Raw genomic sequence first — 22,784 nt, 5'->3', positions numbered from 1 at the left:
TTCAATGGGAGGGCTGTGTGCACATCCCTTGTGATGTCTAGGCACTCCATCCGCCAGCTGATCTGCCCTCCAGCTTGCAGGATTGGTGTTTAATGGTTTTAAACTCCCTGTGAGCCCCTTTGACATCCTGTACCGGGTGAAATAGTGGGAGGGGATATTTTATGTGGCTGGATAGTACTATTTTTCTGTGGACATTGAAAAAAAATCATTGTTTTAAAAAGTGTGAGGAATTTTTGAAAATAAGATAGAAACAGCCAGTGCATAACACATTCTCTATCCCTCTTTTCCCTCCTTAGCTGGAGGTTGGCAGTGATGAAGATCGCAAATTAAACCTGAGGTGAGCAGAACCGTTTAATTCATGCTGTTCTAAACATTGTTTCCAGCACTGTTGAACTTCTGCCATGTGATTTCCTATGCCCTGATCCCACAATGAGCTTTGGACAGGCAGATTCTTGCTCCTGTGCAGACCCCAGGACCTCTAGTGAGCTGAGGCCAGATCACTGACCTCTCTCATTCAGTTATTTTATTTTTGATCTTGGCATTTAACATTTAAAAACTGAAATGAGGTTTAATTTTCTTGTCAGGAAAAAAGTGGAACATTGTTTATAAAATTAATCCACAACACTTATTAATTATCTTAATGTGTCTTGTCTCTAATAGTTTGGGCTTCTTTTGCCGGGGGGGAGCCTATGCCCTAGTTGGAGGTGGCTGGAGGAATGGTGGAAATAGAGCCATCCTCTGTTCACTTTTGACTGTTTAATGGTCAAGGATTGAATTCATTTCATGTTGGAAATAATAAGTTGCTGTTATGAAGTGAGGAGGGGGGAAAGGAAAGGAACAAAAGAAATAAGCGAGGAGAGGGCTGAGGTAAGTAACCCAGAGGAGATGGGAGAGGGCTTTCATGTGCAGAATCAATTGTTGCCCCACAATCTCCAAACGTAGCTGTCTGAAAGGTATGGCTTAGAAACTCTGCAGTATCTCAACAGGCTTGTTCTTGTCATTTGCTCTTCTCCTAGGTCCTACTCCCCAGTTTTAATGTCCGTTTAGGCAGTTTATTGGTTTTGTTTTCTGTTTGCCATTTGTCATTGATTTTTTTATACCTTCAGGCACACTGAGTTCATGGGATATTGCATGATGTGTCTCTGTTACACACTACTGGAAGCTTGATTCCCTTTACACCCTAATACACCAGCGGATTCCAGCAGATGCATAGATATGTTTTGGGGCTGGGATAGAACCTGTTTTAATTTGGAACCTGTATAATTTTCTGATTTTGGCAGTGGGTGGGGTTTTGAGGAATGGACTCTTTTTATTCTGCATAAATTGAAGTTAGAAAGCCGAGTCTTCTTCTCTGTAAACAGGTGAGGTAAGCTGCAAGCAGCTGTGTTACAGCCTCTGTTGTTTGGCTCAGCAGTGATCTGACTTGAGTTACAAATCACTCTAACAAGACTGACTATACAGCAGAGGCACTGTGCATTTGATCCTGCCAAGCAGGACTCTCTGGTTTGTACGTTCTGATTACAGGTTTTAGTTTTTATTTCTCAGTCCTTATTCTGTAGTGGCAGTGGTGTCTAGAAGTTCAAGGAGAATTAAGTACTCCTGGTTCTACTCCCAGCTCTGCTACTTATTCACTATGTCAGTGGTTCCCAACCAGGGGTCCGGGGCCCCTTAGGGGGCCATGAGCAGGTTTCTGGGGGTCCGTCAAAATAAACCAGAGAGCAGGGCTGGCATTAGACTCACTGGAGACCAGAACAGAAAGCCAAAACCCAAGCCCTGCCGCCCGGGGCTGAAAGCCGAAGCCTGAGCAACTTAGCTTCGTGGGACCCCCGCAGGCATGGGGCCCTGGGCAGTTGCCCGGCTTACTACCCCCTAATGCCGGCCCTAGCTTTTAATCTGCTGCATATGCAGAACACCAGTTGTTGTGACACAGGTGGGCCACGGAATTTTTATAGCATGTTGGGGGGAGGGAGGGCTCAGAAATAAAAAGGTTGAGAACCCCTGCACTATGTGACTTGGGGCCACGTTTAGCACCCCTGAAGTCAATGGAAAGATTGTCATAGATTTACCATGGCCCTGGGCCCATGCCTTAATCTTGCTGTGCTTTTGTTTACCCTTTTGTAAAACAAATAATAATATGTAACCTATTAGGAGGGTCCTGAGAACTAATTAGTGTCTATAAAATGTTCCTTTGCTGAAAGCTGCTGCAGAAGTGCAGATTGTTGTTGTTGTTCTTTATAAAGGGGCAAAGTGATGGTGCAATCGTAGGTCCATAAGTCACCAGTCTATGTAGACACAAGGCAGCAGAGTTCTAAGGAAGGTGTGTCAAACGGTGGGTTTCAGCCTGCTTGGTGTATCATCTGGTCGTCATGACAGATATCGATTCTGTAGAATGCCGGATTTCATTTGCAGAAAAGTATCAAGTATCTAACCAATATGGTCACAAAGAACCCTCTGAATGTAGCCTGACGTAATGCTGCCTCAGGGTATGTCTGTGCTGGATCTGGAAGGTTTAAATTAGGTGTTCAGCTGATCACCTGCGTTACTTAAAAATATAGCCATAAAGCCTCTTCATTAAGTTTTGAGCTGAACGAGATGGCGTATCCTTCTCAGAGTCATTTCAGGCTTAGGATTGGTGGAGTTAGAAGGTGTAAATTCCAGCTCCAGGAGTCACCCCTGTGCTAGCTCCGAGGGAGCAATTGCACCAAAATAGAAATGTAGCTGTGGTGGGCATGTGGCAGGAGAGGCTAACCGTCCTGGGTATGTACCTAGGGTATTGGACAGCATCGTACTGGGGTCAGCTAGCTCCTCCCACTGCTAGCACTGCCATGGCTACACTTCTGTTTTTACTATGCTAGCTTGATTAGAGCTAGCGTGGGTATGTCTCCTTGAGTTGGAATTTACACCTTCCAGCTCCAGTGTAACCAAACCCTAGGGCAGCCTGAAGCAGCTCTGAGAAGTGTGCATGGTCTCATTCAACTCAGAGCCACGTTAGCTCTGAAACTTAACGAGAGGAGGCTTTATGGCTAGTTAACATAGGCAAACAGCTGCACCCATAGTTTGAATGCCCAGCCTCTGAATATATATGCACAAGTCAGGCATTTGGACTCACCAGCGGCCAAATAAACAAAAGGGGAGATTAATACCAGTCTTAAAAGGGGTTTTGCGTAATTTTATTCACTGAGCGATGCTGCGAACAGCAGTAACTTTACGAACTAAGGTCTGATTCCCTGACCGCTCAGAGCGTAATGGGGCTACTTGTATGTATATTTGCAGGACTGAGGCCTAATAATTAGTTGCTACCCTTGATCTTTGTCTAACCCTCTTGCTGTGATGAGTGGAAGCTGTGCGAAGGATTGATGGGAGTTTATGTGGCACCATGGCCTATGAAATAAAATTTAAAAATGGATTGTAACCTTCTGCACAGAAGGAGTTTGTCTCCCCTTTCATAAGGTGCTTTCTGTAGAGTGACTTACTGAGACTCTACCTTGTGCCCATAGGGTGGCAGAGTTGTTCAACTTCATTGTTCTTTTGCTGCAAAAGCAGTCTAAAGCCGGGGTTGTGTTTGCTGCAGGAAATGAAGGCCCTGATTGGTGTGGCAGTGAGATATTTTTGTCTTAACTTTGAGATCCTAGACCGAGAGAGACTGACATGACAGCAGTTCTCTGTCACGTGTGGTGGGCATAGGGTTTGGCAGTGCGTGACTTAAAAGACCTCATAGGATCCTAGCAGTCAGAAAAAGGAAGAGCTGTTGGAACATAAAGTCCATCTGTCTGCCAGTGCTGGGTGAATTTCCCTGATACAGGATTTATCAGATATTACACATTTACGGCTTTTTCATAAACTTGCTGAACAGATTTGTCATTCACTGCAGAAAGTCCCAGAATTTTCATTTGTGATAGGACAGTTGGCTCAGTGTGTTCATAACATCAGGTTCCTTCTATAATTGCTGAAGGTTCTCTTCTTCCCCCCACGGCCCCTGTCACAAAGGGCTAGCTGGCGCACCTCTTAACTCCTCTTTGGAATTACACGACAGCCTCATGTATGCAGTGTTGTTGTAGCCGTCTTGGTCCCAGGATATTAGAGAGACAAGGTGGGTGAGGTAATATATTTTATTGAACCAACTTCTGTCACAGCTAAATACAAGATGGAACAGATTGTTTAGCATAGATAGTTAGCACATATTGTAAGGTTTCAGAGTAGCAGCCGTGTTAGTCTGTATTCGCAAAAAGAAAAGGAGTACTTGTGGCACCTTAGAGACTAACCAATTTATTTGAGCATGAGCTTTCGTGATGAAGTGAGCTGTAGCTCACGAAAGCTCATGCTCAAATAAATTGGTTAGTCTCTAAGGTGCCACAAGTACTCCTTTTCTTTTTGCACATATTGTAAGGGATCATTCATGGTGGAGAGGCCCATTAACACCTCAGCAGCCATAGGACAAAAAATGGGGAAGTTAGTGGGTTACAGATTGCTGTAATAAAGCATAAATCCAGTGTCTCTGTTCAGTCCATGATTTTTAGTGCCTAGCAGAGTAACGAATTTAAGTTCCTGGCTCGTCTTTTGAAAGTGTTTTGCAGATTTCCTTTGAGGATGAGGACTGAGAGGTCAGCTGTAGAGTGATCACTTTGTGAAAGGTGTTCGTTCACCCACAGGGGATAGGTTGTTTTTGTCTTTTATCATTTTCCTGTGTGCGTTCATTTGAGAGTGCGGTGATTATGGTTTCACCCACTTAGTTGTTATTGGGGCATTTAGTGCTCTGGATGAGGTACACCACATGTTGTAATAAGCATGTCTAGGATCTTGGAGGGTGTATGGGGTTGAGGGTTTGATCATTGTAGCAATGGAGATACGCTAGGATACTCACGTTGTCCTGGGTATATTCCTGTAAGCCATTTTTTGCCATCAAATATGTAAAGACAAGCCCCACTGCAGGCAGAGGGAATTGCTGGCCCTTATATGAATTTGATTCATTGCCTATGATACTTTGGTAAAGTTTCAAATTGCTGTGTGTAATTCTGTCTTTAGGGTTGCCATAGCTGCTGAATGCTTGTTTCTTGTATCTATCCTCGTCACAGGGCATTTGTGGTTTGATTTTTTTCAGAGATGCTGTACACCCACAGGATCCTGAAAAAACTTGTGTGCTCACCTTTAACCACGAGTGATTTCATTGAGTTAATGGGACTACTGAGATGCTTAGAGTTTTTGCATAAGATTTTCCAGGACCAGGCCAGTTGACTTCAATGGCCAAGTAATGTGTGCTCAGCATCTCTGAAAGTCAGGTGGCTTTAGACCCCGATTCCTCTCAGTTACACTGAGGCACCCTCAGTGAAGTTAAGAGTGTTGCACAGGAAGAACCCATCTGTGTTAAGCTGTTCTGGAGGACACGGGTAGTTTTTTCTTTGTACAACTCATCTAACTTCAAAACCAGAATTTACCCTGTTGTGACGTGAGAACTGGGAGAGTTTGTCACTTGGAGAGTCATAAAGCGAATCCTGTAATGTAGATAATTCATCTAATTACACTTCGCCTGTTCCCTTTTATCATCCATGACAATAGGTTGTCTTGTCCTAAGTCAAGGAGAATGTTTCACACCTAGCCAATCCCATTATGAATATTGGCTATTGCTCAAATACACTCGGCCAATACATCCAGATAAGCACTGTCTTAATTACAAATATACAGTAAGTTTGTTTATCCAGTCATTCCATAATGCTCACAATTACAGGGTTTTCAGTCACATTCTGAATGTGGTTGAAGAGAGACAATGTGTGGGTGCCTTCAGACGCTGATTGCCTGCACAGAGGATGACGTTAGAGCCATGATGCATTGAGGTCTGTCTGGGGGATACCTATCCAGACCTCTGATCTGGTCTGAAGGTCTCTCTTGAAAGAATTGGTTTTGTTTGACAACATTAACTACAGCTCTAGGAGGTAGCTCCACTCTGCATTGAGTGAGCTAGGGTCATTGTGGGGCACCTCAGCCTTGGAGGGGCCAGAAGGAAACCCCGCTACCCGCTAGCACAGTAATGTGGTCATGCGCATGTGCGTTAGACTGCCACAGTTTAACTCGCCCCATGCTAAGCGTGCAGCAAACCAAAGGCTGAGAGGGGACCTTGTTGCTCTCTATTAATACACCAGGTGGTAAACACCAGGGAAGGAGATGATCTATTTAAGCTGAAGGACTGTGGTGATACAGGAGCCAATGGGTATAAACTGGCCATGAATGAATTTAGGCTGGAAATGAGCAGAAAGTTCAGAGGAGGGAGGTTTTGGGCCAGCCTCCCAATAGGAGGAGTTGGGTGCAAACAACCTAAGTCGTTTTCAGGGGGCGCTTGATAAGGTTTTGAATGGCATTGTGTCCCTGCTGTAGTAGGGACTGGACTTGATGACCCAGGAGGTCCCTTCCAGGCCTAAGTGCCCGTGTTCCTGCAGCGCCTAGTCTCATAGCAGTCTCTGCATTGTGTCTTTGCTTCTTCACAGGCTGAGGGGTAGGAGCCATGTCTGAAATGGTTACGCAATGCTTCTGCAGCCCCACAACTCCTCTTGAGAGCCATGTGGCTGTTGGAGACTCCACCTAGCCTGATGGCTACATACAGGAATTGTGTTGGGGCGGCACTGGGCATGGGAAGTAAAGGTAGACCAAAGACAAGTCTCTCGGTGAAACAGACCTGTAAATGGGCTTGGATCCTCTGCCCGCCTCCCATTCCAGTTATCCTGAGCACACCTGGGCTCCTCCCACTTCTTTACCAAACAGTAAACTGGAGGCGGTGCTTTTGTGGCGCGTCCTTGGGAGAAGGGGTAAAGCTGCATGGGTCTCTGCTCTCTTTGTCGTCTGTGTGCCCGATGGAGCTCTGAGGCTAGCCGCTCTACTTTAGTAGAGGCAGAAGATTAGAAAGCTAAAGCAATAACAATGCAAATTAAATTTGTCCACAGCATGGCAGAGGATTCTGACTGGAAGAATGTGCCTTTGGGGGAAGATAGCTCTGAAGTTGTAAACACTGAGAAACTGGTGCTTCTGGGAGCAGGGAGTAGGGCAGGCCAGGAAATATGCTGCTGATTTTTAAAAAGAACATTATATTATACAATTATGGCCCAATCCTGCATTTCCGAGCCTGCAGGACTGGGTTCTTAGAGCTTTTTAAAATAACAGTTAAGGGGCAGATCCTGCAAATGGGGTTTGATGTGTAAATAAAGGTTTGCAGGATTGGGCCCTTATCTACCCATGAAGCCTTTGACGAACTCCTGTAGACCTTGTGCTGTTCAGGATTACTTTAGTTGAGTGTGCCATACAGTATCTATACCAGTGAAATGCTACACATTGCTGGCAGTGTGATCCAGTTGATAAAGAACAGGACAGGGACTAGAAAGACCTGAGTTCTTCCCTCCCCTATCCCAGCTCTGCTACTGACTCACTCTGTGACCTTGGCCAAGTCACCTAACCTATCCTGAGCCTCATTTACCCATCTGTAAAATGGGAGATAATACTTTCTCATCTTTGTAAAACGCTCTGAGATGCAAAGTGATGTGTATGTGTTAAGAATTATTGCTTTCATTCAGTACCTTTCAGCTGTCTCATTTATAGGACTTTTTATCACCTCTGAAGCTACCATAAGTTGATCTAGCTTTCAAAATGTAATGAGGAAGTAGCATTATTTCCCCTATCTTCGACTTTCAATGATTTACATGGCTGAGTACTCACTATTCCAGTGGGTTACCTGGTCAGGAATGAACATGCTCTGCTTTAGGAGACCATATTGGTTAATAACTAACCGAACACTCGCTTTTGTTGTTGTTTAATAAAAGAAAATTATTTTCTGATTGTGGTTTGGAAACCATTGAAGGCAGTGGAGTTACACCAGGGTGAATTTGTACCCTTCTGTACTTTGGCTTTGTGTGTCTGATGGAATCTTTGGATTTAGAGAAGTCACCAAACTGCTCTGTAATCGACAGCAGAAGAACTGGCTGCAAGCAAGTTCCTTCCAAGCATATTCTCATGCTTGTGTATAAACAGGGAGGTGATTAAACTAAAATCATATTTAAAAAATTCTTCCCCGTGATACCAGTAGTACCTTAAGTAATTGAAACTCAAAGAACTTTAAAAATCCAATTTACTGTTCTCCATTCTGCTACTTGTTTACTTTTTGCACTTCACTTAGCTCTGGTTGTGAAAAAAGACTGCTTCGTTTCAGCTTGTTGTTTTCCCCTGCTAGTCTTGTGCTGTGTTTACGATCCCAGCGCAGCACAGGGATGTTTATATACTTTAGTGAATACACATGTATCTTTAAATATTTTTATAACCCCCGCACACACACACACTCACACACCTTTTTTAATGTAATTGTTTTGTCCAAACTGCATGACAAACGTCCCTTTAAGTGTATAAGGAATGGTGTACATGCAGTGAGGGGAGAATAGATTAGTTGTATTTTAACAACAGACCTGACTGACTCTGAGCCTTTGGGCTGGGGAGGATGTTGGGGCTTGGGGAAGTCAGGGTGGCTATCTTGAGCATTTATTTGGGAAGACAGTAGCCTCACTGTGTTCTTGTCTAGCTACTTCGCTCCACTATTTGTTGCCTTAAAGTGAGTCGGTGGGAGATCCAGAGGCAGAAGTTGAAGAGTGTATTAAATGTTCAAAACAGGATGCTGAATCATATCCTGACAAGGCTGCCGCAGCCTGCCTTAGCGTGCACTGTACAATGGGGAAATGAGTTCTCAGGCCCCTGACCATTTGTAACCGTCTGCCCTGTGGGTGTGGCCTTGGAAAATGGCAAAGTTATAATTGGGGCTTCACATTCCGCGCTGTCTGGTGCAGGAACATTTGTAAAAAGTGGAGTAGGAAAAAGCCCCGGCTTAAACAACGGCTGGGAAGGTGGTGTCTCCATCGGTCGCCTGCTCGCAGCTGAGCAACACTGTGTGGTTATACAGACGCGGGCAGAGTCTCAGCAGGAGGCTCCAGGTGGCCACTCCATTGCCAGTCCAGAGACCTGCTATTCAGACATCAGGTGTGGCGTGTGCAGGGAAGGTGATGGGTGGCTTCAGACTCCTCCTACAAGCTCACTTCTTTCACGAAGGCTGTCCCTGCAACAAAAAATACGGTCACCATTTTTTAAAAAAGGTTTTTCTTTTTCTAGGCTTGGTCAGCACGTTTGTCTAACAAATATTGTTCTAAAAACCAGTTGTAAAAAACCTAATACAGGCAGGGCGTCTTCATGGATTTTGTTTCATTTCAATGGAAAGGGCTTTGTGGTTGTTTTTTTCTTTAGACAAGATTTAAAAATCCCTCTGCTGCCTCTGAAGCGGCAAAGCAACAGCACCATGCTAGTGCGAATGAAATGCTAAAAGGAAGCAAACTGCAGCCATTATTTATTCCCACGTAAATACAAAAAAGGCACCTCCCTGCTGCTCTCGCGCCCCCTCCCCCCCAGGTCATTGGAATCAAATAAATTGGTTAGTCTCTAAGGTGCCACAAGTACTCCTTTTCTTTTTGCGAATACAGACTAACACGGCTGCTACTCTGAAACAATCCACACAGACATCCATTACTGTGCTCCCATTCAACCAAAGTACATCAGTGCAAGTGACCTATAATTTGGAGCAGAAAGTACGCCCTGACCCCTCACACTCAAACCCTGTGTCTTCCCCCAGAGTCTTAGCAAATAGTGTTTGCAGCAAGACCAGGGGGTGAACAGATCCGGGCAGTTCATATTGGCTGGCTGGTTCCAGAGGCAGAGAGACCTCGTAGACAATGCCCTGCCTGTAGCTGATTCTCTCTTTTAGGGCTTGATCTTGAAGATGCTGTATGTATTGTTCAGTGGGGTGTGGAGTGCTCGAGCCCCTTGTGGGATTGAGGCCACGGTCAGGGGCAACAGTCAAAGTGAGTATGCTGACAAGCGCTGTAGTACACAGGGAGCGACTGAGTGGTGAATTAAATTAGAGTGGGGATGGATAAAGCTAGACTGGTTTAATGATAGATAGTGCAGAACTCAGGTGGTGGTGGTAGGAAAGAACTTTCCTTTTGAGTAGGTGATACCTTAAGCCTGGTTGTACCCCTTTAAGGGAGCTGGTGGGCAGCTTGAGAAGCTCCAGCAGTGTTGGTTTGTAGGGTTATGAGCATCCACATTCAGTCGGAAGAACACCACCCTGTTACGGTTGCTGTTTACTGTCCATCCTACGTTGACAGAACTGCTACAATCACAGCAGCTCATCTTTGCTTTTTTCCTGTAGAAATCCACGTTGTAAAGATCACTAGCAAAGGCACCTGCTATGGGATTAGGGGTCTGTGTGACTGACAGAAAATAGCCCCGCTCTTGCCAATGGGCAGACGGCTGCAGGGTCTCAGCATCTCCAAAAATGCAGCCAATTTGCCACGATGTCCTATCCAGATCATTCCTGGAACGCTGCCAGTGTGTGTGTTTGCCTCTCCCCAGTCCAAGTGGTCACTTCCAAAGCAAGCATCCAAGCATTGCCCACTTCCTTTGGGGCTGCTCAGAGCATACCTGCGTGTGGGCATTTCCCGCTTCCAGCCCACCACAACTTTGTAACAATGCTCTCTTGGTTCTTTCAAGTTGGCGGCCCTTGCTCTGGCCTTAAAAGATAGGTGGTTGGGGGGTGGCCCCAAGATTTCCACCCACCTCCACTGCATCATGGGCTGGCTTTGTCACAGGCTATTGTTTTCTTGGGCTTTCCTCGTTACCCAGCCTGGTGGCTGTACTCTCCCTGCCCCTGGGAAGGCAGGCAGCCTGGGACGCTTCAGCGCTGCTCTGCAGTGTGCCACTAGGGAATGTGCTGGCCTGGGCTGATCGAGATGAGAGGGTTTTTGGCTTTTGCTCAGTTACTCTGCCTGGTTTTGCTGAGTTTATTTTGTACACATCTCTGATGTGTCAAATATGCCCTGGCCTCTGCTGCCTTTTTTGGAATCGTTCTAAAACCCATCAGCTCTGCATTTTCTGGGCAGATGCACTGCTGGTGTTGCTGGGGTTTTCCATCACTCTCTGCACTGTTGTCTGTCTGTATCGTGGCTGACCACTGCTCATTCCATTTGTGGTCTTGTTTCTGAATCCTGGAAACTATTATGCACCTTCCTGTGCTCGGCCACCCAGCCTCACCTTCCCCTTCCCAGTGGCTATGGGGGCATGAGGTTGGGAGCCACTGGCAAAGGGCAGGTGACGAATAAAATAGTTTAAAGGTTTAAAATAATGAGTTTGGGAACGGAATGGAGGCAGATTGGTCAGTGTGCTGGCAGCTTGGCTGAGAGAGGAGCAGATTTCGCTCCTGCCTGAGAAGCAGCATTCCTGACACTCACTCTCTGAGGCACTAATGCACAGCACTGTCTGCTAGGCCAAGCGTTCCAAACTGTTCTCTAGCAGGGAGCAGTGTAACAGAGTTTTTCTCATGGACACCTCCCCTGCCATTCCCGGTTGTGTGGTCTCCCTCCCCTCACACAACCCCACTGCATCTATAGCAATTGTTTACATGGCAAAACACTCGGAAAGCATTGAATGTTTTTCAGTTCTTTTAATACAGTCTGGAGCTAGAAATAAGGAGGCAAGCCAGCACCATGTGCCTAGCTGGCTCGCTACAGACCACCAGGGCATTGGGGAGCAAAGTCTGCCCTAGGCTACAAAGCTGCCCCACTGTGTCTTTGCTTTGTTTTGTTTAACTCACTGATAGTCCCCTTCCAATAGCTGTGCTGCCACGTTGTAGCCAGGATCTCTTCAGATCAGTCTGGACTGTGATACCATGCAAGGGACAGCACTGGGGGGTGTTTTTCCCCTGTGTACCTAGCAATATAAGCAGGTGTGTAGCAGTTATGACAGCTGGAAGAAGCAAAACCATACAGGTCTATTCTGAATTGTTAGATGGTTAGGAAAGGATGGATGATCTTGTGGCTGAAACATTGGACACGGGACTCTGGAGTCCCCTTTCCCCATTCTGTGCTCACGCCCATGCTAGAATGCTGGCGCTTTGCAGACGGCCAGACAAGTGAATGCTTTGGTGTTTGTGGCCGTAGGGTGAAATGTCATCTTAAGGGTTAATGTATAAAAAAGGAAAAGCACCGCTTGTTTATTATTGTTTAATGAGCACTAATGCAAGCAGAGAGGCTTTTAAAATATCTGACACTGGACTCTGAGACAGCTGGTGTCACAAATGATGTCATTTTTCAGCGGGAAGCTCAGAAATGGTAATTGCAATAAAAAACATTCGTTCCAAGTCTGTTGCATACTTGCCTGATGCTGTGATGGGCTTCTTGCCTTTTTGAACTGTGTTATTAATGGGATGGGCACAATGCGTAGTTTTTCTTTTCTTGTAAAACAGTCTGTAGTTTTGTTTGGCTTTTCACCCGCCAAAGTACTGGGGATTCTTAGAATTTTCTCTTCTCTAGCCATTTGTAGTCGCTCTGCTAGCTTATTTTTGTGTCCGTCTTGGAATCCCAAAGGTTTTTCCACTTTCCCTTCCCTGCATTCAGATACAATTCTAGCTTGAGGGGCTTACCAAAGCTGCTCCTTCATTGCCTGGGGGAGCAACCCAGGCTGCCCCTTCCTGCTAGGAGCTGATTGTGCCAGCTTTGCTGAGCTTGCCACTCCACTGGGAGTAAAAGGGACAGAGCTGGAGCACAGAGCTCTGGCTTGCTGATGGGGCTGGGAGCTGGATTTTTGGAGTCACTTCTCTAATCCCTCTGAGCATGCTGGCATTGCACCTGGCCAGCAACGCTTTTCCCTGCGAACAATTCAGGGTGAGATTTTCCTGTCAAGCAGGAGGAGAGTGATGTGTGCCATTGAGGCTGACAAGGAGGCTAGTCAGGTCTGCCTGCAGGACGGTTATTGTTTATTCCTGACATAGCGCTATAAATGTGCGTTCTGTACAGTACAGATGAGGGCAGAGACCCTGCCCCAGAGAGCTTACACCCAGCGAGTTAAGACAAGAACAGTGGGAAGGGATGACAAACCCAGGGAGAGGTCTGGAGGAAGGCTGAGAGTGAGGCCAGTAAGACTATGCCACTACCTGTTGGCCTCCTGGAAGAAATGTGTTTTGAGGGGTGGAAGCCTGGCAGAGGGCAGCATAAAGGCAAGTATGGGGGGACGACACAAGTGGGGTGCAGTTTGTTGAGGGGCTGGGAATGTGGAGGAAGTGGAAGGAGGGAAGTTGTGGAGGGTCTTGGAGGCAAGAGTGATGAGCCCTGAATATGGCGCAGAAGGCAATGGGAGGCCAGCGAGGGGATATCCCAAGGGGCTGAATGTGCATGGCGGAGCAGTGCCGGATGTATGGCCTTAGACAAGCCAAGGTGTTGCATACTAATATAGGGACATGGTGTCTCCTGGGTTCACTTCCTGGCTCTGTAACGGACTCACTGAATGATCCTGGCTAATTTACTAAATTGCCAGTGTTGCCTTGCTTGACTCCTCTATGGAAGGTCTGTGACTCCATCTCCTGGCAGGATTATGGGGCTTAGTTAACATGGGTGAATCCTGTTGCCATCTGCAGGTGAAGGGTGCTGCGTAGCTGCAAGGTATTGTGAGCATCTTAACACACTGGGTCAGGATGAGCTCTGCCAAGGTCACTTGTTTACCAAGGAGTGGAGGGAGGCTGCCTCAAAGAAGAAGGTGATGAAGAACTTCCAGAGAGCTCCAGGTCAGCGGGGCAGCACACATGAAAGAGCATCCTCCAGCTATGGAGTCCAGAGGAGAGCTGGGAGGGTAACACTGGAGACTGAGGCAGGTGGGGCAGAAGGAGCAGCTAGGGGAGTATGTTGCCAGGGAGGTCTAGGGAAACCAATCTGGGCAGAATTTGGTGGTGGTGGTTTGGGGTGCGGGGGAGGAGCCAGGAAGATGTTCCTGAAATAATACACTGTGCAGCTGGTTCATAAGCTTCTTGCCAGCCATTTTAAAAACACAGAGTAAAATTTTCAAAAGTGCCTAAGTCCAATTTTCAGAAGAGATTGAGGTGCCATAGGGTGTGTTTACACTGCAGTTAGACACCCTGACTTGGGCTCACGGGGCTGTTTAATTGCGGTTCAAGCTCTGGGACCCTCCAACCTCGCAGGGTCCTAGAGCCTGCTGTCTTGCCCGAGTCTGAACGTCTACTCTACGATATAGTTAAATAGCCCCTTAGCCCCAGCCCCGTGAACCTGAGTCAGCTGGCACAGGCCAGCTGTGGGTGTCTAATTGAAGTGCAGACATACCCTAAGTCTCAGTGGAAGTCAGGCTCCTAAGTGCCTAAGTCATTTCTGAAAATGGGATGTTGGTGCTTTTGAAAATATAACCCCAGTTCCTTTGGGTCCATAATGGACGGACAGACAGCCTGCATGAGACACACTAATCTGCTCCAAATGGGGGCGCTTTAGCACTGTGGTAAACGTGTGTTTCCTTGCCCTTCCCCCTCCAGTGCTCTGGCATCCACGGTTGAACTTGGGGTGAATATGTGAAGCGTGATGTAGCAATCTCGAGGTACACTGGACTGACTTGAAGCACGTCACTGTAGGTCCATTTATGCTGGGGAATAAGCTTTGGTGGGTTTAATGATTGGTTTCATTTTTCTTTTTCCTTTTTGTTCTGAAAGAGAGTTTGTATCTGGTGCTGTGAATGGCCTACAGTGTCTGAAATGCTTCTTAGCATTCTTGTGCTGTGAATACAGCCTACGCCTTTCAGCCAAACAATACAGGCTCAGAAACTCCTTTTGTTGCTGGAGTGTTAAAAACATTTAGAGTGAAGATTGCCAGGATTTCTTGCTCACTAGCCCCCTTTTTGACTTGAAATGCACCAGAGGGCTGGAATTTTCTTGCATTATCTGATGTGAGTTGCTGATGGGGGTGCTGGGGAAGCCCTGCTGTTCCCCGCACACACTGGATCTTGGGGTACAGGAGTGTCTGTCTCTTGGAAAGAGAACATTTGCTATTGTGGCCAGATTGGTGCATGTAAGAGTGTATTTCCAGTTCCACTTCCTTTTAGTAAGGTGAGGGGGTTCTTTCTGAGGCAGGGCTTCCGTTGGTTTGGAGCACCTCTCACGCCTAAGGCCCCTTCATTGTAGTAACCTGTTTTCAGCTTAGGCAGTCTGGGTAGGGCTTGCTTTAGCAATCTCTAGTTCAGCCAAAGAGATGGGAAGAGCTTTACCATCTCAGGAGCGGGTAATGAAATGCACAAAGCCAAAATATTTTTAAAATATCCCCTAATTTCAAGTGCCTGATTTGAGACATGTAGGTTCTGGGGGGTTTAGAGGTTCTGAGCACCGGCAGCTCCCACTGACTGCAGAGGGAGTGTGGGTGCTCAGTGGCTCTGAAAATCAGGCCTTAGATGTGTCACGTTGGGCATCCAAGTTATGGCCCGCTCTTCAAAATGTAGGTCTGAGTGCTCTGAATGTCCTCTAGAGGGAGCTCTATTGAGAGTGCTTCTGTATGCTGGAAATAGCCCTTTGTAGTGCACTGTTCACAACAGGAGGTCAGGTGTGCCCGTATTTGGAGAGTGAAAACAAACCATGGTGGATTTTTAGCACCTCTTGCAGTGTCCATATTTCTAAAGTAGAATCTCACTTGTGAAGGGTAAAACACAGATTGAGATCGGTCCCTTGAGCATTTCCTTTTCTTCTGGTCCAAGAAATTTAACCAAGTCTTTTGCATGGCAATGCAGATCATTAGGTACTGGGTTGTTCCATAACACATTGTGTTTAAGCAGAAAGTGGGAATTACAGTGCTATCAATTAGCTTTATAAAGGAGACTCCATTTTATTTTATTTGCTGGGGCATGCCAGGCTTTCTGTACTACTGAGACGATGGTATGTGTTACACAGAGCAAATAAACATTTTAAATATTTAAATTTTGCATCCGATGAAGTGAGCTGTAGCTCATGAAAGCTTATGCTCAAATAAATTAGTTAGTCTCTAAGGTGCCACAAGTACTCCTTTTCATTTTAAATATATGATGCACTTTGTTAAAGTAGAAAAAGTGGAGAAATAAGCTGCTGTTGCTTTAAAGGGTTCTAATTTCTATTTCACAGATTTTACAGGAACATGTAAATGAGCTATAAAGTTAATTTTCTACCAGCTCTACTGTGTCACATAAAACCCCTTCCAAAGGCCCCTATCTTGGTCAGGAAGTGTTAGCTGATGTATCTCATATCAAGCCAAAGCAAGCAGTCAGTGCACTTTAATTGTCCTTTTGGCTGAAGAAGCAGGAAATGTATTGCTACACGTTTATCTTCCTGATACTTGCTTCCCTGAATCACCCCTTATATTTTGTTTGCATTTCAATATTTCAAGAAGTCTGCAAGTTTGCTCCTTAACTGGCTTCGCTAATGGGTCACTTCAGTAAGAGACTAACTTGTGAGGTGGTTCAGCCATTTGGAAACAGCCCTGTGAATGTGCTGTGAAGGGGGCCTGGGTGGTATCTCACACTTCTAGGAGTGCAACTGGGGAAACTAAGCAAAGGGCTCCATTACATTTTGCTGCAGAATTGCCTTGAGATATTTTGGCTTTTCTGAGCCAATGACTGGACTGAACAGAAAAGGAAAGATAGCTGGAGCCTCCTTTGCCAAAGGCATAGTTACAAAGCAAGTGTTTTTAACAGCGGAGCTTGGAAACTGATTTCCCCTGAACTAATTAGCTTGGGAATGGGGAGCAGAAGAGCATGTGAAGATAGGCAGCTGTTATATTGTGGGGTGTTCTCAAGTGTAACAAGGTAGGGAGTGGGATTGGTAGAAATGTGTATTTGTTTCATCTAAAGATGATGGGGTGGATTCTGCCATGGCACACAGAGGCACAACGCCCATGCCGTGAACGGGTGAATGCTAAGGTTGGGTTTGGCCAGATATTGTCAAATACACCATGTAAAGTCCTCCTTTTGTTGGAAACCTTTTAATTCTCGTGGAGCCAGACTCTCCTTTAGATGAATCTGCTCCCTCTTGTATTTTGGAATGAGGAGGCAGACGTCCTGTGTGGTGTTCGGCAGCTCTAGGCTAGTGATGGTCACTACTAGATGAGATCAGGTGCGAGCTCGCTGATCCACAGGTAACTGGGCGGGGGGTGGGGGGGAGCGATGGGGGGCGGAGCCTGTTGGAGAACGTGGAGAAAGTGCTCATTGTTCTCCATGCTGGATGGGAGCAGCCTAGGGATTGCAGCATCAGTGGTTGCTGAAAATGCTTTTGACCATGTGGAGGTCACATGCCTGTTCAGATGGCTGTGGTTAGGGGACTTGTCTGTTTGGTGGATTAAGGCTGTGTGCCTCGCTGCTGGGCTGTGGGCTAGCACTAAAGGACTGATGTCCTTCTCCCCCATCCCACACGTACACATCTTTAAATTGACCAGGAGGTAGTTACGAATCTTGATTTTGACAAAGAGATAGTGCATTGGAAATAAGGCGTGGCTTTGTGCCTGTGGAAGGCCTGGTTACTGAGTTTCTGGAGGGCAAAAGGCTGTCCAAGCTATACAAGTACATGCCAGAGGCTATAGAGGAACCATTGCCCATGATTAAAGTTTAACTGAAATAGAAAAAGAGCATCCAGGGAGTGTTTCTCTGGGCTCAAATTTGGGAGGAGGCCCTGAAACTGTTTGGGACATCCAGAATACAGGCTTCTTCACAGAAGCTGACACCCTAAATATGATAGCCAATTATCCGTCATTTACAGACCTTAACTTGAAGGAGGCTCAATGAGCACAGTTCCTTCAGTGGTGCTGCAGCCAGGACACAGAACAATGGGAGAGAATTGCTGACCAGGTGAGCAAGGAGCTGGAAGGTTAGTTATGTGTGATTTCTCCCCTGCAGTTTCCTATCCAGTGGAACAAAGATCCTCTATCACCATTTCCTGTGGCCAGAGTATGCAGCCTCTGCGGGGAAGTTGGTAATGCTTAGCCAGAAGGTGTGGAAGTCTGCCGCAATAGTTCAGAAATTGGGAAAATAAAGTTTGAGACTCAGAATTTCCGTTATTCTTTTAGAGACTAGTTGGACCACAATTCTAAGTAATTGAATCTGAACTCCAGCTGCCCTCAATGTACTTCATCAGATGTGATCAGCCGCAAACGCAGTGATAATCAGCTCATCATGCCCTAGGAGGCTCTGTGATGCTAAAGATGCTTTATTGCAGTGAGACTTAAAAACAAAGTCCCTGACCATTATGTTCATTAAAGATCCCATGACAGGTTTAGCAAGAGTCAGAGTATTCTGGGCAAACGTAAACTCTGGTGATTAAGTTCTGCCATCTTAAATTCCTCCTGCCGTTTCAGTTCGATATGTTTTTCTACTTCCTGTCCTAAACTGTTAAGGAGCTGCTGCTTTCTACCCTGGAGGTGCCTCTCCCTTGTGAATGAAATGACCTCTGTACTGAGTGTGGACATTTACTCCGAGATGAAGGGAGTTGGATAAATGTGAGTTGAAGATACAGTGTTGTGCTATATCCTGTAATGCACAGTCATTACCAGTATGCGAGCTTTCCCGTTAAAAATCAACTAAAATACCCTAAGCGTGCAAGTTTTGTGCCCACTGTGCACCACTGCCTAAGGCATGATGTCAAAATGAGCCTGTCAGGGAACGTTATGTAATTGGTTATGCTGCCAGCTGTGAGCGTCCGTTCAATAACATGCGTTTTGTCTTGAGGTCAAAGACAAGGTATTTTTAAAAGACTTAAACTGCTTTTTTTATATTTGGGGCCATAAGGAGACAGGTTTTGAAATGATCAGAAAGTGCCGCAAATTGTCTCTTTAAACAACTGAAATGTAATTGCAGTGTGTCTGCAGCCTTGTCCTTGTGAGTAACTTTTTGAAACAGCAGTAAATATTTTTCTTTAAAATGTGACTGGCCGTGTGGGTCAGTGGTTAGAGCCAAGGACTGTAAGTCAGGAGAAACTGGGGTAAAAATACTGAGTTGCTTTGTTTCTGTAGTTTAAGCAACTGGCCCTCTGTGCCTCAGTTTCCCCACCTGCAATATGGGCGGGGGGGGTCCTATTTACCCAGTTTGTAAAATACTTTGAGATGTACGGATAAAGGCCCTATACGAGGAGGGCAAAGTAGCATAAATATCAGAGGAACTACAGAACTTGGACCCGCAGGTCCTCACACTTGTAAACAATGGGACACATACTGCTCGCCCTCTGGTGTAGATCTGAAATAGCTCCGCTGACTTGAACTTGCTGGAATTACCCTGGATTTGCCCTGTTGCGACTTTAGAGAGGATGCCAGCCACCATGTCACAAGGTTCTTTGCCATGAGGGTTGGAGAACCCCTGCTTTCCTGACAGAGAAGGTTATCAATTGTAATACATGACATGGCAACATCTTCACAGCGGGGCTCTCAAAGCATTTTACAGACACTAGTGAATATCGCCTCACACCTCTGAGGGCAGGGTCATATTCTTGTCCCTCAATAACAGACTGGGAAGCTGGGACTCAGAGAGATGAGTGAATTTACTGAGGCTGGAGGTCCGTGACAGAGCTGGGTATAGAACCCAAATTTTCTGACACCCTCAAAACCCTCCCGGCCCCTCAAATGTCACTTGGACTCTGAGCATTGTATTTAGTCCGGAGCCTGAAGTGACTCCTCTTGGAAAGGGACAGAATTGATGAGAATTTGGTGTGTGTGGGCTGGTGGTTTTGTTTTCTGCCTGGTGTGTTTCCTAATTGAGAGGGGCAGGCAGGGCAAAAAACGTACAGAAGCAGCTTCTTCCTTTGGTTAACCCAGTGGTACTTGCTCGATGTAAGCATGTGATGATGGTTCATGCCTGTAAAAAAACCCTTGACAATTAGTCAAGGATTTGTAAGATGCCTTCTTCAGCGACTTTGGTTGTGACCAGCTGCGAACAAACAACAATACTAAGCTGTCTGAAAGGCTTCATTTTACGAGTATCTGAGTTACTCATGCTTCACCCTGTAAAAGAATGAAGCAAACTTTGGTAGCCATACTGTAAGCAAGGAAAGACTTAAATTGATGCTTTTCTTATAACTACATTGCTGTATTGGTATGCAGTGTATGGTTATGAAAAACAAATCGTCATCAGTCAATGTGACACTTTTTATCTAGTGATGTCCGAATGAATTTGGCGTTTATTTGGAGCCCCGCTGTTTGGCTTTGCATTTTCTGATCTGTGCTGTGTTGCTTCCAGAGTGTGCAAAGGAAAAAAAAAGTCTGTAGGAGGGGAAATGATTAAACAAGCTTCAGCTGTTTTTTCCCCCTTTGAATAGCCCTCTTTCATCAGGATATGTTAGGACAAGTGCTTTTTCAAGCCAGGATATCAGTGGAAGACAGTGTTCTCTAAAAGTCATCCAGTTCCTGGGTAGCATCAACGGACAAGAGATTTCTCTGCTCCTCACAGAATATGCGGTCTATCTTTCTTTTCTTTTTTTTTCCTAAGGGTTTAGAAGCAAAAGGATGTGAGTTTAACAGTTGGTTATGAATCTTTTTGATTTTATTGACTTCTGCCTGTCTCTTGGGCCAGCACAGTGCTTCTGCTGTTCAAAGAAATCCAGTCCAAATTAGTATGTACATGCCACTTGTTTTTATTCTGCTACCAAATGTTGCTCACTCGAGCATTGCCAGGGCTGCTCAGGCTCAGCAGGTTAGGGTTTGTTGTGTAGTGGGGGGTGGGATATTGGTTTCTGGTTTTTTTTAAAGACATATTTTACTGAAACACCTGAAAAATCCTCTGTCTCTTGCAGAGATAATGGTAACTGAGATCCGGAAACGAGTTCTGTTGCTTTTATCAAAATAACATGATTTAGAAATGTGCTCCTTTTTAAGAACCAATGTAGAAATTAGTTGGAATATTCTTTTTATTTCCTTTTGTTTTCATTTGTTAGCTGTATTCCGGAACGGTTGCTTGAAATGTTAGAAAGTACAGAAAAATCTCTTTTGCAGAAAGCCCATGTTCTTAGAGTGTATCTTTGGGATAGTGTAGGGCAGCGTTCGCATTATAATAAAACTTCTAAAATAAGAGCTTTCACAAAGGGGAGCTTTGACATGCTGATGTATTGGATCGCTGTAATTGTATTGGATCGCTGATGTATTGGATATTTGAAATCCACTATCAAAAAGGGTTATGTGGGGACATGAGAGCAGTTAGTGGTAGGGAAATATGAACTGTGTGCTTTTCAAAGAGCTGTCTTTTGTGAGGCTGGGGCCATGTCCGAGAAATGTGCATGAATTTTTTTTTTTAACTTCTTGTGTTCAGTGAGTTGTTTGACTTCTCCACCTTCATTTTCATGTAGATGAATACATGGCCACAAAAATCATCTCAGGCGGGTTGCCCTTTTACTATGACTTCACACTGGTCCCGAAATGTGGGATGATCTCATAAACATTAGATAATGCAACATTCTCATTTCCCTGCAACTGGAAATTCTCCTCTTTATTGTAAGAGATGTATTGACTGCCATCACTACAGCAGAGGGAAATATCAGACAAAGATGACCCACCCAGAGCTATGGTTACTAGTGTGGGGACAGAATCCTGTCTTCATCAGTTTATCTTTGTCTCAAATAGAGATTTCACAGTCATTGTTTGATCAGGGGTAAATATATTGTACTGTGAACATTTCCCATTTTCCAAAGGGAAATGTAAAGGAATTTGATTTGGAGACTGTTTCCCAAGTTTTTCGAGACAGGGCCGCCGCTAAGTATTTAGCTGTGGGTTATTTTAACTGTTCTTTCCTCTTATGTACAGCTGGAGGAGGAGGAGTTACAGTCAGAAGCATGACTATAAAGGTGGTACGTTCCTTAGCAGATCTGCTCCCAGAACGTATTCAGAGTCAGAGCTGTTCATGTTAGTGATGCTATTCTTATATAACTCTCTACCCTTTTGACTGCTTTACTCTCCCATTAGTGCAGCAGAACCAACGCAGTTATGGGAGAGAGAGCTGGATTCTTCTGTGGTGCACACATGATGAATGGAATTAACTAAATTCCAGTTGCAGAGCCTCTTCCTGGTGGTGTACAAGTCAGAAAGATCACAGCTTGAGTTTCAGATCCTAGGCACAATTTACATGTCTCCCAGTTAGAAAAAACTTTGTTTTACTAGTAAACAGAACAAGTGTCATATGGAGTCACTGTAAGAGAGTAAATGTGGAAATGTTGTTTTCAGTCACTTCTCAGAGTATGACCATGCTGTAAGGCTCTCACTTACTGTTCTAAGAAACATAACCTTGGAAACCTTGAGTGACAGAATTTTCACTAACTTTCAAACCAATCAAAAATTAAGATTTAAACCTGATTGAACTAGCCTGGGCAGCCCCCATGCACCTGGAAAGAAGGGATGGAGACACCACTGTATTCCCAGAGAGGGGAGAAGCGGAATGCCGTAATTCCATGTCTTTCACTTGGAAGTCCTCGCTTAGAATTGAGCAACAGTGTGTGAGCTCCTCCCCGGGACAAAGATCCAAAATAAGGCCAAGGAAAAAAATAGGGCAGATAGTTCAGGGAGCTTTGACCTGCGTGGGGTTGATTTCTGTAGCATAAATAATTTCCTCCAGTCATAGTCTCATAACGCAGTGTTTTAGCTTCGTAGATAATTGACAATAATAAAGAAAGATGAGAACCCCAGGTTCTGTGGTATGCGATGGAGGCAAATTTGGGTCTAAAATGAGGGACCTGCCTTGTAAAGATCATTACTTGATGTCTCGATCCTTAGAAGAAATGCAATGTAAGCAGTAACATCGGTAACCAAAAACTAGCTTTGTAGATGCTGATTTTCAGTGTTGTGGGAAATGCTAACTTTAGAAATGGACACTGACACAAATGGCAAATGCTCACCAGTACATCATGATAACATGTAATTAGACTTGAGCTGACCTTTACTGTAACTACTGATTTTGTTAGT

At 45.2% G+C, this 22,784-nt stretch overlaps 1 protein-coding gene across 4 annotated transcripts in view; it reads left to right on the top strand.

Annotated features, from left to right (window-relative positions):
* Positions 1-22,784, top strand: part of SSH1 (slingshot protein phosphatase 1) — a 64,365-nt gene that overhangs the window by 6,750 nt on the left and 34,831 nt on the right. For 2 of the 4 annotated variants that reach the window (XM_074972352.1, XM_074972356.1), the window contains exon 2: positions 297-337. The exons of 1 other annotated variant lie outside the window; for it this stretch is intronic. In XM_074972352.1, the coding sequence (XP_074828453.1) occupies positions 297-337 (41 nt within the window). Of the gene's footprint in view, positions 1-296; positions 338-20,326; positions 20,345-22,784 lie in introns of those variants that run through there. One more of the 4 variants, XM_074972354.1, reaches the window with a different exon arrangement.

The sequence above is a fragment of the Natator depressus genome, chromosome 15 (assembly GCF_965152275.1).
Source record: "Natator depressus isolate rNatDep1 chromosome 15, rNatDep2.hap1, whole genome shotgun sequence".
NCBI classification, from domain to species: Eukaryota; Metazoa; Chordata; order Testudines; family Cheloniidae; genus Natator; species Natator depressus.
This window is presented reverse-complemented; position numbering and strand designations above follow the sequence as displayed.